Consider the following 14056-nt stretch of genomic DNA (forward strand, 5'->3'; position numbering starts at 1 on the left):
GCTGGAGGAAATTAAAGGGAAATGCCACATTAGAAGGACACAATTTCTAAAAGTGTTAAAAGTCATCTCTGCCCATTAGTGGTCTTTTGCCAAAGTTGAAGGGTCGGAGGATCATCAAGTGACAGATAATGTCGCTGTACCAGCACACACTGGTGTCCATGGCCAATTAGGTTTTACTGGCTGATATCTTAGCATGCCCATTCTTTAATGTGGTACTTATACTACATGACATACTTCAATTGGGATGGTACTTTAGATGAACTATGCTACACAATGGTTGGTCAGATCTTCATGTGTTCTTCACGAGTAACCTTCATTTCACTATTTAGGCTGCACAATACAATGTCACAGTGTTAAAGAATTCTAAGAGAATCCACTCCAGAAATATCAATGTGAAATGAACATTAACACAGAACCATGCAGTTTGTTCTGGTTTCCCAGGCAAGAGTTTGAAATCTTCTTTTTCAAGGCAATACTATGTGTCTGGGCTGTATGAAGGAGGAGGTGGATTTGTAGAAATGCTCTGAGAAGATCAGTGCAATTCCTCAATCGTGTCTAATGCTGAGACTGCAGATGAAAACTGAATAGATTGTTTAGAGTGTACTTAATACAGGGAGGACTATGGGAGCAGTAAGAGGAAATATGCCATACATAGGGGAGATTATGACACACATATGAAGGATATTGTTATAGGTAGGGGGGGAGTGTGGCACTCTTGGGGTGCCTTGTGTCACATGTGGGGAGGAGTGCCTCACATGTCAGGCAAGAATGTATCATGTGTAGTGGGATTGGGTAGCATGGAGGGGGACAATTCTTCACACATTGGGGCGGGGGGGGGGGGGGTGCTGCACATCAAACGAGTGAGTGCCACATGTTGAGTGGAGTAAGTTATGTGTTATGGGGAGTACGTTACATGTTGGGGGAGTGTGTCACTCTGGAGGGGGAGTGTACCACACATCAAAGGGAAGTGTGTCACATATGGGGAGGAGTGTATATCAGACAGGAGTGTGTCACATCTTGTGGGAATGTATCACATGTGGGGGAAGTACGTCATGTGAGGGGGAATGTGTTAAACATGGGGGTTGCCCTACATCAAACAGATATCACATGTTGAGAGAAATGTGTGTGTGTGTGGACGTGTGGGGGTATGCGCATCACATGTGAGGTGGCATGCATCATGGTGCGTCAGGGGGGAAGGAGGGGTAGAGCTTGCCACACATCAAATTGGAGTGTGTGTCACATGCTGGGGGAGTGTGTCACATGTGGGGGGTTGTGCCACACACCAAGCAACAGTGTGCATTTTACTGAGTGTTACATGTGGGGGAATGTGTCACACGTTGGGGGGGAAGTGTGCCACACATGGGGTGGACAGTGTGGACCACGGAGGGCAATGTGTCACACATCGGGATATGTGCTAGGAGCGATAGACGTGGACGTATTTCATTTTCTACCTGATTTGAGTTTTTATTTGTTTCTAGAATGAATGAATGGATCTAAAAAACAACTTTTTAAGCTGTTCTGTTAAGAACTTGTACTCAGTCAGGCTGGTTTTGCTTCACTTCCTTCGATGAGCAGAAAAGCGAAACATTTTTGGGACAATTTTCTTAGTGGTTTCTGCATGAGCCTTGTTGGGCTGCTGTCCAATAAGCATTAGACACTCTCTGATACCCAAATGGCCATTCCTAATTTGTGTGCCTAGTCCGTGTGTGTCAGTGAGACAGTCAACCTATAAAGACTTCTCAGTGAAGCACAGTTCATTCTACACCGACCTCTCCACACAAACTTTCCAGCAGGGGTGGTTGGACAATTATCAGGAGCTGGCACTCTAGCTGATTTCTCTTTTCCCAGCGCAGGGACACTGTAGGCCATTGTAGCATCTTAACTGCTGTACAGATGAGATCATCTAACTCAACACAGACTGTGAATTGAACCTGGCATCTCTGGAGTACATGGCTCACGTCTGCACATGGAAGATTTTAATAAGCAGCACATTGAGATCAATGTTACAGAGTGTGTTCTCACAATTCAATTAATTATTCTGTTTGTTGTTGTTTTCCTCTGTTACCTGGAGACATTGTGATTGCTCCTTATCTTGATATGACACAGGATATTGGGTAGCTTCTGAGGGACAAGGACACGGATTTGATCAACTGAGCTGCAGAGCTTTAGATAACCGAGATAAAGACCAGGGGAAAGGGCCTGGTTGCTCCTCCTATGATAGGCTAACTTTTCCTGAAAATAAAAGAAACAGAATGAGAGTAGCAGATCATCTACAATAATCCTCCGCCCCGAAAATACAACATTCTTACTAATACTGCCCAATGGGGATGATGATGGTGGTAATGTCAATTAGCTCGTAATCCAGAGGCCAGGCTGGGGACATGGGTTTAAATCCCACTATTGCAGCTGGCGGAATTTAAATTCAATTAATCAAATCTGGAATATAAAGCTAGTCTCAGTAACAGTGGCCATGACAACTATCATTAATTGTTGCAAAACCCCATTGGGTTGTCATGGGCTTTAGAGAAGGGAACCTGCCACCCTTACCTGGCCCACAACAATGTGGTTGACCTTTAAATGCCTTCAGAAGTGGCTGAGCAAGCCACTCAATTTGAGACCAATTAGAAGGGCAACAAATGCAGGCTGTCTCAGTGACGTCCACATATCATGAAAGAATTTTAAAAATTTAAGCTGTATTTCAAACTCAGGCCAATAGCTGCAGCATCCCTTCTGGTATAACCGCAGAGATAGAGGGCAGGATATTCCGGCCCTTCCCGCTGGCAGGATCCTCCAGCGAGCAACGCAAATGGGCGTAGGCCAATTGCGAGCCACCCTTGCCACCGGAAAGCATGCAGAAGGTGGGGGGGGGGGGGGGGGGTGGGCAGAAAATTACAGCCACAGAAACCGATTAACTCTGAGGGCCACAACATTATGTACGCACAAAAATGACATTGTTTCTACAATTAACTGAGATGCATGTTAATAGTGGGAACTTGGTTTCACAATATTAGAACCAGCAGACTGAAATTCAATACTGGAAACTTTGAACAATTAATCAGGTGTTTAAAAAGAATTGGTGCCACAAACACAAAACAAAACTGCTCCTCATATATTATCTGCCTGCAGGATACAAAGGAGGCTGGATTCGAGAGAGGGCCGATTCGCGGACAGGGGGGGGCGACATTTTTCGGGGCTGGGGGCACTGTGTGGGGGGGGGGGGGTGCTCTGGGGCGCGCAAGCTGGCTGAAGGGGGGGACTATTCCGCGAGTGGCCACCGCCATGCGTGGTCACGGGCCCGGCAATTCTCGGGCCGTATTGGCAGCTAGAGCCGGGTGCTCTGTGCTGCTGTCCTGCTAGCCCCCAGCAAAACGGGGAATCGGTGGCAGTTTTTGCGCCAGTTTTTCTGGCGTAAAACACCACCGTTCCCACGCTGGTGTGGGGACATAGCCCCAGAATCGGAGAATCCAGCCCAGGGTATCAAGAATACTTGTGCTGAATGCCTGTCTAAAATTTCTGTTTGTTATCTCAAAAGGTCTTCACCATTCCACAGAATCCCTACAGTGCAGAAGGAGGCCATTCGGCCCATCGAGTCAGCACCGACCGTCAAAGAGCACCCCACACAGACCCCCCCCTCCCCCCCCCCCCCCAACCACCCCCACCGCCCCCGCCCTTTCCGCGCAATCCCACCTAGGAGCAATTTAGTGCAACCAATCTACCTAACCTGCACATCTTTGGACTGTTGGAGGAAACCGGAGCACCCGGCCAAAACCCACGCAGACACGGGAAGAATGTGCAAACTCGACACAGACAGTCACCCAAGGTCGGAATCCAACCCGGGTCCCTGGCGCTGTGTGGCAGCAGTGCTAACCACTGTGCCGACTCTAAAGTTTAACAGGGTTAACTTCCGCATTTAAACGGGTCAGTGAGGGTTTAGGATGAAGGAGTTAAACATTCAGACACAAATTCAACAATGTAATCCTTTTTCAACACACTATCCTGTGTGAAACTTATTCCAGACTGTGTATATGTCACCCCAGCCTCTGTATATCTCGCTCCAAAATGTGTCCCATCTTACCTGTTTGTAGTTCACACTAGCCTGCGTCTTATCCTGTGTGCATCTCACTTCAACCTCTGTGTATCTCACTCTAGCCTCTGTACATCTCACCGCAGCTTGAATCCTGTCCTGTGTATATCTCATTCCGGCCTGTGTAAACATCTTCCTTCCATGCTTCGCCATCATCACCCAGCTGAGTGGAACTGCATTCACCTGATTCTGTTCTTATCTGTCTAATCATAGTGAGAGAATCACTTGTAATCGCTTCTCTTCCTGCTCCCATGCCATAACATCTTATGTCCTGCAAGGATCCATCTTTGACCTTCCACCTACCTCCCCTTCTCACTTCTACCCCTTGTGGTGATATGCATCACTGTAAATACACAAGGGGTTAATGTAAATACATTAAGACTAGATAAACACTAGAGAGAGCACCAGAGACATCATGACACACAGACATTCAACCAATAGGTCAGTAAGATAGGACACGACCAACGGGCAGTCAAGACACACACAGAGGTGATACTACCACAAGGGGGCTACCCATATAAAAGGACACAGCGGCCTTTCCCCTCACACCGGCGCCGGGAGTTGGGCAGATCGCCGCCGCCTCGCCATGGCCACCAGTGAGAAGCCACGAGATTACCTGGACATCGCCTCTCGCGGCAACACGCTGGGCCGTGTCGTTATTGAGCTCAGGGCTGATGTGGTCCCAAAAACTGCAGAAAATTTCCATTACTTGTGCACTGGTGAGAAAGGATTTGGTTACAACGGCTCGATATTCCACAGAATCATTCCTGAATTCATGTGCCAGGGTGGTGACTTCACAAAGCATGATGGCACTGGTGGGAAGTCGATCTACGGTGAAAAGTTTAAGGATGAGAATTTCAAGCTGGAGCACACAGGGGCTGGTATCTTGTCCATGGCCAATGCTGGACCAATTACAAATGGCTCCCAGTTCTTTATCTGCACTGCACATACTCCATGGTTAAATGGAAAGCATGTTGTATTTGGTAAGGTCCTAGAAGGCTACAAAGTGTTGAAGAAGATGGAGAAATTGGGCAGCGGTGAAGGCAAAACTAATAGTACTATTAGCATCATTAATTGTGGGCAGATGTGAATGTAATTCTGATTAAATATAACTGGATTGATTCAAAAAAAAAAAGGACACAGCACACATGCTCAGTCTCTTTCCAGTGGAGACACTTAGTGAGTACAGACAGGGTTGATTGAAACACATCACACGCACCACGTAGATTGTAGCAGACTGGTTAGTTAGAACAAAGAACAAAGAAAATTACAGCACAGGAACAGGCCCTTTGGCCCTCCCAGCCTGTGCCGATCCAGATCCTTTATCTATATCTGTCACCTATTTTCCAAGGATCTACTTCCCTCTGTTCCCCGCCCGTTCATATATCTGTCTAGATGCATCTTAAATGATGCTACCGTGCCCGTCTCTACCACCTCCGCTGGCAATGCGTTCCAGGCACCCACCACCCTCTGCGTAAAAAACTTTCCACGCACACCTCCCTTAAACTTTTCCCCTTCTCACCTTGAAATCGTGACCCCTTGTAATTGATACCCCCACTCTTGGAAAAAGCTTGTTGCTATCCACCCTGTCCATACCTCATAATTTTGTAGACCTCAATCAGGACCTCAACCTCCGTCTTTCCAACTAAAACAATCCTAATCTACTCAACCTTTCTTCATAGCTAGCACCCTCCATACCAGGCAACATCCTGGTGAACCTCCTCTGCACCCTCTCTAAAGCATCCACATCCTTCTGGTAATGTGACAACCAGAACTGCACACAGTATTCCAAATGTGGCCTAACCAAATTCCTATACAACTGTAACATGACCTGCCGACTCTTGTACTCAATACCCCGTCCGATGAAGGCAAGCATGCTGTATGCGTTCTTGACCACTCTATCGACCTGCATTGCCACCTTCAGGGTACAATGGACCTGAAATCCCAGATCTCTCTGTACATCAATTTTCCCCAGGACTCTTCCATTGACCGTATAGCCCGCTCTTGAATTAGATCTTCCAAAACGCATCACCTCGCATTTGCTTGGATTGAACTCCATCTGCCTTTTCTCTGCCCAACTCTCCAATCTATCTATATTTTGCTGTATTCTCTGACAGTCCTCCTCGCTATCTGTAACTCCACCAATCTTAGTATCATCTGCAAACTTGCTAATCAGACCACCTATACCTTCATCCAGATCATTTATGTATATCACAAACAACAGTGGTCCGAGCACGGATCCCTGTGGAACACCACTAGTCACCGTTCTCCATTTCAAGACACTCCCTTCCACCACTACTCTCTGTCTCCTGTTGCCCAGCCAGTTCTTTATCCATCTAGCTAGTACACCCTGAACCCCATACGACTTCACTTTTTCCATCAACCTGCCATGGGAAACTTTATCAAACGCCTTACTGAAGTCCATGTATATGACATCTACAGCCCTTCCCTCATCAATTAACTTTGTCACTTCCTCAAAGAATTCTATTAGGTTTGTAAGACATGGCCTTCCCTGCACAAAACCATGCTGCCTATCACTGATAAGTCTATTTTCTTCCAAATGTGAATAGATCCTATCCTCAGAATCTTCTCCAACAGTTTGCCGACCACTGACGTCAGGCTCACAGGTCTATAATTCCCTGGATTATCCCTGCTACCCTTTTCAAACAAAGGGACAACATTAGCAATTCTCCAGTCCTCCGGGACCTCGCCCGTGCTCAAGTATGCTGCAAAGATATCTGTTAAGGCCCCATCTATTTCGTCCCTCGCTTCCCTCAGTAACCTGGGATAGATCCCATCCGGATCTGGGGACTTGTTCACCTTAATGCCTTTTAGAATACCCAAAACTTCCCCCTTCCTTATGCCGACTTGACCTAGAGTATTTAAACATCCAACCCTAGCCTCAATATCCGTCATGTCCCTCTCCTTGGTGAATACCGATGCAAAGTATTCATTAAGAATCTCACCCATTTCCTGACTCCACGCATAAATTCCCTCTTTTGTCTTTGAGTGGGCCAATCCTTTCTCTAGTTACCCTCTTGCTCCTTATATACGAATAAAAGGCTTTGGGATTTTCCTTAACCCTGTTAGCCAAAGATATTTCATGACACCTTTTAGCCCTCTTTATTGCGCGTTTGAGATTTGTCCTACTTTCCCGATATTCCTCCAAAGCTTCATCAGTTTTAAGTCACCTAGATCTTATGTATGCTTCCTTTTTCATCTTAGCTAGTCTCACAATTCCACACGTCATCCATGGTTCCCTAATCTTGCCATTTCCTATCCCTCATTTTCACAGGGACATGTCTGTCCTGCACTCTAATCAACCTTTACTTAAAAGACTCCCACATTTCAAATGTGGATTTACCCTTAAACAGCTGCTCCCAATCCACATTCCCTAGCTCCTGCCAAATTTTGTTATACTTGGCCTTTCCCCAATTTAGCACTCTTCCTTTAGGACCACTCTCGTCTTTGTCCATGAGTATTCTAAAACTTACGGAATTGTGATCGCCATTCCCAAAGTAATCACCATTAGCCTGAGTAGCTATAGCAGGATTAACAGGAGAGTCCAATCCAAGTAGGACAAGTGTTCATAGTTTAATAAATGTGTTAAAACTATCCCCAAGTCTGAACCTTCCTTTGTCAGAGTGCACATCAAGGAAGCAGCTTATGCTACGTCAAAAGCATAACAAAACACCCCAGTCCCCCTACCCTAACATCTTATTTCTCATCTACATGCTTCCCTTGGTGATATCACTCTAAAACATATCGCCAGTTTTCAAATATACAGTATCAACACCCAATCTACCTCACTACCATCTGCCTCAACTCCTCTACTGTCTCTAAATTATTACACTTCGTGTCCAACGTCAAGCACTAAATGAGCAGAAATTTCTTCCAACTAAATATTGGGAAAAACAACGCCCTTGTTTTCAGTCCCCACGAGAAACTCCACCAACTCCATCCCTTTCCCTGGCAGCTGAGATGGAACAAGACTGTTCGCAACCACAGTGTTGTTCTTGACTTTGGGATAAGTTCCCGACCAAATATCTGTGTCATCATTACGACATGTCTATTTCCACATTAGTAGCATTGGGGAGGTGGGTGGGGGAATGGTATTGTCATTGGATGAGTAATGCGGAGACCATGGGCAATGCTCTGGGGAACTGGGTTCTATTCTCACCATGACAGGTGCTAGAATTTGAACCCAATGAAAATGATCCAATGATGATTATGAAACAATTGTTGTAATGTCCCTTTCGGGGAATGAGCAATGCCATCTTTACCTGGTGTGGTTGACTCTTAACTATTCTCTGTGATGGCCCAGCAAGCCACTTAATGTCAGGAATGAAACCAAATCTAGGCACTGGAAATGACAATAGCCAACAGCCCTCCTCGCATCAGGTCAAGCAAAGGCATGGGGCATCTCCTACTGATTATCACACACCTTGCCCCCCCCCACCCCCCCCCCCGCCAACCCCTAGCCAGCTGAGTGGAAATACATTCACCTGGTTCTATTCTTATCTACCTAATCATAGCCTTCATGTTGAGAAGCACTTGGAGGATGCATTTAGTTAAGGAAAGGCACAGAATGAGCTCTGGGTGGGGGACTTCAATGTCTATCATGACAAGTGGCTCAGCAGTGCAAATATTGACCAAACTGGCCGTCTGAAAGGACATATCTGCTGGATTGGCTCTGTGACAGGTGGTAACCACCCCATCAGTATTTTGTTGATTATTAGTAAAGCGATGGAATGGATCATCAACAGTGCAAACAAGAAGCACTTGCTCAGCAATATCCTGCTCACTGACATTCTGTCAAGGTCATTCAGCTCCTGACCTCATCACAGCCTTGGTTCCAACATGATTGTGAGGAAACTGACAAGAAGGAAAAACATACTTGACCTCGTCCTCACCAAACTGCCTGCCGGAGTTGCATCTATCCATGACACTATTGGCAGGAGTGACCATGGCACAGTCCTTGGGGAGACAAAGTCCCATCTTCACATTGAGGGTATACGCCATTGTGTTGTGTGGCACTAGCACCATGCTACATGATTTCATGCTCCATGAATGGATCTATCAACTCAAGACTATGCAACCATGAGACGCTGACGACCATCATCAGCAGCAGAATTGTACTTAACCATAATGTGTAATCTCATGGTCTGGCGTATCCACCACTCTGCTACTGCCAACAAGCCAGGGGATCAACTCTGGTTCAATGAAACGGCAGGAGGGCATACCAGGAGCAACACCAAGCAAACCTAAAAATGAGGTGTCAACGTGATGTAGCTACATCATTAGACTACTTGCGTGCCAAACAGCATAAACAGAAAGTGATAGACAGAGCTAAGCAATTACATAACCAATGGATCCGATCTAAGCTCTGCAGTCCTGCCACATCCTGCCGGAAATGGTGGTGAACAATTAAATAACTCACTGGAGGAGGAGGCTCCACAAATATCCCCATCCTCAATAATGAGGGAGGCAAGAACATCAGTGCAAAACCTAAGGCTGAAGCATTTGGAATAACCTTCAGCCAGATGTGCTGAGTGGATGATCCTTCGCGGCCTACTCTGGAGGACACCAACAGCACAGATGCAGTCCTCAGCCAATTCGATTCACTCCACATGATATTAAGAAACTTCTGAAGGCACTGGACACTGCTGGGACTATGGGACCTGGCAATATTCCGGCAATAGTATTGAAGATTTGGTCTCCAGAACTTGGCGTGGCCCGAGCCAAGCTATTCCAATATAGCTACAACACTGGTATCTACCTGGCAATGTGGATAATTGCCCAGGTATGTCCTGTGCACAAGAAACAGAAAATCCAACCTAGCCAATTACCACCCCATCAGGGACTGTTAATCATAAGTAAAGTAATGGGAAGGCTGGGTCATCAGCAGTGCTATCAAGCGGCACCTACTCAGCGATAACCTGCTCACTGACCCTCAGTTTGGGCTTTGCCAGACCACTCAGCTCCTAACCTCATTCAGCCTTCATTCGAACATGGACAAAGGAGCTGAACTCCAGAGGTAAGCTGAGAGTGAAAGCCCTTGACAGAGTGCGGCATGAAGGAGCCCTGGAAAAACTGCAGTAAATGTGAATCAGGGAGAAAATTCTCTGCTGGTTGCTGTCATACCAGCACAAAAGAAAATGATTGTGGTTGTTGCAGGTCAATTATCTCAGATCCAGGATATCACTGTCGGAGTTCATAGGAACATAGGAATTAGGAGTCCAAAGATGTGCAGGTTAGGTGGATTGGCCATGATAAATTGCCCTTAGTGTCCAAAATTGCCCTTAGTGTTGGGTGGGGTTACTGGGTTATGGGGATAGGGTGGAGGCGTTGACCTTGGGTAGGGTGCTCTTTCCAAGAGCCGGTGCAGACTCGATGGGCCCAATGGCCTCCTTCTGCACTGTAAATTCTATGATATCTATGAGGAGCAGAAGTAGGCAATTCGGCCTTTGAGCCAGCTCTGTTATTCAATCAGATCACGGCTGATCTCTTCCAGTTCTCAAATCCACCTCCTTACCGAACAAAAGCAAATTACTGCGGACGCTGAAATCTGAAACCAAAGAGAAAATGCTGGAAAATCTCAGCAGGTTTGACTGGCAACATCTGTAGGGAGAGAAAAGAGCTAATGTTTCGAGTCCAGATGTCAAAGCTTTGACAAAGAGTTATCTGGACTCGAAACGTTAGCTCATTTCTCTCCCTCCAGATGCTGCCAGACCTGCTGAAATTTCCCAGCGTTTTCTCTTTGGTTCCACCTCCTTACCTGTTCCCCATGTCTCTTTAACCTGTGTTTTAATCAGAAATATATCTACCTCCTTCTTGAAACCACTTAATGACTCAGATTCCACCACACTATGGGGCAGCGAGTTCCACAGATTCACCACCCTCTGCGAGCAGAAGTTCCTACTCATCTCAGTTCTAAATCTACCGCCTCTCAATCTATATCTGTGCCCTCTCATTCTAGGTTGCCCTACAAGGGGGGACATTTGGTCTACGGTTACATTATCAATCCGTTTTAGTATTTTATATACCTCAATCAGATCCCTTCTCATCCTTCTAAACCCCAGCGAGTATAAGCCCAAAATGTTTAATCACTCCTCATACGTCAATCCTTTCATCCCCGGAATCAATCTGGTGAACCTCCTCTGAACTGTCTCCAATGCCATCACATCCTCAAAAAACGAAACCAAAATTGGACACAATACTCCAGATATGGTCTCACCAGTACTCGCCAACACAAATTGCAACATCACTTAGAATCATAGAATTTACAGCGCAGAAGGGGGCCACTCGGACCATCAGGTCTGCACTGGATCTTGGAAAGAGCACCCTACTTACGCCCATGCCTCCACCCTATCCCCTTAATCCAGAAACCCCATCTAATCTTTTAAACATTACGGGGCAATTTTATCATGGCCAATCCACCTCACCTGCACATCATTGGAATGTGGGAGCAAACTGGAGCACTCAAAGGAAACCCACGTGGACACGGGGAGAAAGTGCAAATTCCATACAGTCACCCGAGGGCGGAATTGAACCTGGGACCCTGGAGCTGTGAGGCAGCAGAGCTAACCACTTTGCCACCGTGCCACCCCAAATATAAGTTTAGTGTACCGTATCTTTTTTTCCCAATTAAGGGCAATTTAGGGTGGTCAATCCACCCACCCTGCACGTCTTTTGGATTGTGGGTGTGAGACCCAATCAGACATGGGGAGAATGTGCAAACTCAACATCGACAGTGACCTGGGGCCGGGATTGAACTCGGGTCCTTGGCCCACTTCTCTATTTTTTATACTCCAGTCCTTTTGCAATAAATGCTAACAATCCATTTGTCTTTTTAATTACATGCTGTACCTGCATACCAACTTTCTGCGATTCATGATCAAATTCCTGATCCCTCTGCCCTGATGCATTTTGAATCTGCTTTCCAGTGTAGTGTCATAGGGAATAATCCAAAGGCCACGCTGCACCTGAAAAGCAGCTCACGGTGGCGCAGCATGGACGATAAGAACCGGGAGAGCCCTTTGCTGGCAACTACCTGTCTCGAAATACCTGGCGAGATTCAACGTGATCTTGTGAGATGTGCGATATGAATCCCATCCATTGTGGGCAGGTACACTTTTTGGCAAATCTGCATATTAGAGCGAGACAGCTACCCTCACTCTAATGGTCAGATTCCCGAGGTACCTGAGTCTTTAGGAGTCATCTCCTTTGCCTTGGAGACCTCGGGCGAGTGTTCAGAACTTGTCCCCACAAACGGAGACCAGACGGAACGGCACTCGTCGGGGGGTCTCCCAGGGGATTGGAGGCCCCCAGCTGCGTGTGCCTTGGGCAGGGAGGAGCCCTGGTACTGCTGGTGCCACCTGGACATCCTGGCAGTGCTAGCCTGGCCCCCTGGTAGTGATACCTGGGTGTCAGCCTGGCACTGCAAAAGTGCCCAGGTGGCATGGGGACTGATGGTGCCAGGTTCACATTTATTGCCTGTGTGCGATTGGGCTGGGGTGCCCTGTGTTTGGGGGGGTTCACCCACCCATAATGGGTGCAGTGTGGCAGCAGTATGTACCATGTACAGGATGGACTGCAGTAACTTGCTGAGCCTCCTTCAACAGCACCTTCTGATCTCTACAGCAAGGACAGGGGCTGCAGATGCATGGGAACACCAGCACATGGTACTTTCCTTTCTAAGCCATGCACCACCCTGACATGACATAAACTGCAAGTAATAGACAGACCTAAACAATTACACAACCAACTGATCAGATCCACATTCTGCAGTCCTGTCACATCCAGTCATGAATCGTGGTGGATAATTAAACTCACTGGAGGAGGAGACGCCACAAATATCCCCATCCTCAATGATGGAGGAGCAGAACACATCAGTGCAAAAGATAACTGAAGCATTTGCAACAATCTTCAGCCAAAAGTGCCAAGTGGGTGATCCTTCTCGGCCTCTTATGGAGGTCCCCAGTATCAGTCTTCATCCAATTCGATTCACTTCATGTGATATCAAGGAACGGCTGAAGGCACTGGATACTGCATAGCCTATGGCCCTGACAATATTCCAACAATAGTACTGAAGACTTATGCTCCAGAACTTGCCAGGCCACTACCCAGGCTGTTCCAGTACAGCTACAACAATGGCATCTATCTGGCAAAGTGAAAAATTTCCCTGGTATGTTCTGTACAAAAGAAACAGGACACATTCAACCTGGCTAATTACCAGCCCAACAGTATACTCAATCATCAGTAAAGTGATGGAAGGGGTCATCAACAATGCTATCAAGCAGCACTTACTCAACAATAACCTGCTTACGGGTGCTCAGTTGGGGTTCCTCCAGTGTAACACAGCTCCTGATCTTTTTACAGCCTTGGATCCAACATGGACAAAAGAGCTGAATACCAGAGATGAGGTGAGAGTGACTGCCCTTGACATCAAGGCAGCATTTGACCGAATATGGCATCAAGGAGCCCTAGCTAAACTGGAGTCAATGGGAATCAGGGGAAAACACTCAGCTGGTTGGAGCCATACCTGGCACAGAGGTAGATGGTTGTGGTGGTTGGAGGTCAATCATCTCAGCTCCAGGATATCACTGCAGGAGTTCCTCAGTGTAGTGTCCTAGGCCCAACCATCTTCAGCTGCTTCACCAATGATCTTCCTCCCTTCAGAAGGACAGAAGTGGGATGTTCATTGATGGCTGCACAATGTTCAGTACCATTCTGGACTCCTCAGATACTGGAGCAGTAAATGCCCAAATGCAACAAATCTAGGCTAGGGCTTACAAGGGGCAAGTAACACTTATGCCATGCAAGTGCCAAGCAATGACTAACTCCAACAGGAGAGGATCTAAATCTAACCATCACCCCTTGACATTCAATGGCATTACAATCGTTGAATTCCCCACTGGGGTGAACATCCTGGGGGGTTACCATTGACCAGAAACTGAAAGGACAAGCCAG

General features: G+C 46.8%; 2 protein-coding genes across 9 annotated transcripts in view; one reads left to right on the forward strand and one right to left on the reverse strand.

Annotated features, from left to right (window-relative positions):
• The window catches only part of LOC140394261 (ankyrin-repeat and fibronectin type III domain-containing 1-like), a 1262745-nt gene that overhangs the window by 61082 nt on the left and 1187607 nt on the right, over positions 1-14056 (reverse strand). For all 8 annotated transcript variants that reach the window (XM_072481308.1, XM_072481309.1, XM_072481306.1 and 5 more), the window contains one exon: positions 2066-2232. In XM_072481308.1, coding sequence (XP_072337409.1) covers positions 2066-2232 — 167 coding nt within the window. The remainder of the gene's footprint in view (positions 1-2065; positions 2233-14056) is intronic.
• LOC140394263 (peptidyl-prolyl cis-trans isomerase-like) lies at positions 4624-5219 on the forward strand. The gene has a single exon (XM_072481315.1). The coding sequence runs from the start codon at positions 4671-4673 to the stop codon at positions 5172-5174; it is 504 nt and encodes a 167-aa protein (XP_072337416.1). The 5' UTR covers positions 4624-4670; the 3' UTR covers positions 5175-5219.

This window comes from Scyliorhinus torazame, chromosome 17, assembly GCF_047496885.1.
Source record: "Scyliorhinus torazame isolate Kashiwa2021f chromosome 17, sScyTor2.1, whole genome shotgun sequence".
Lineage (NCBI taxonomy): Eukaryota > Metazoa > Chordata > Chondrichthyes > Carcharhiniformes > Scyliorhinidae > Scyliorhinus > Scyliorhinus torazame.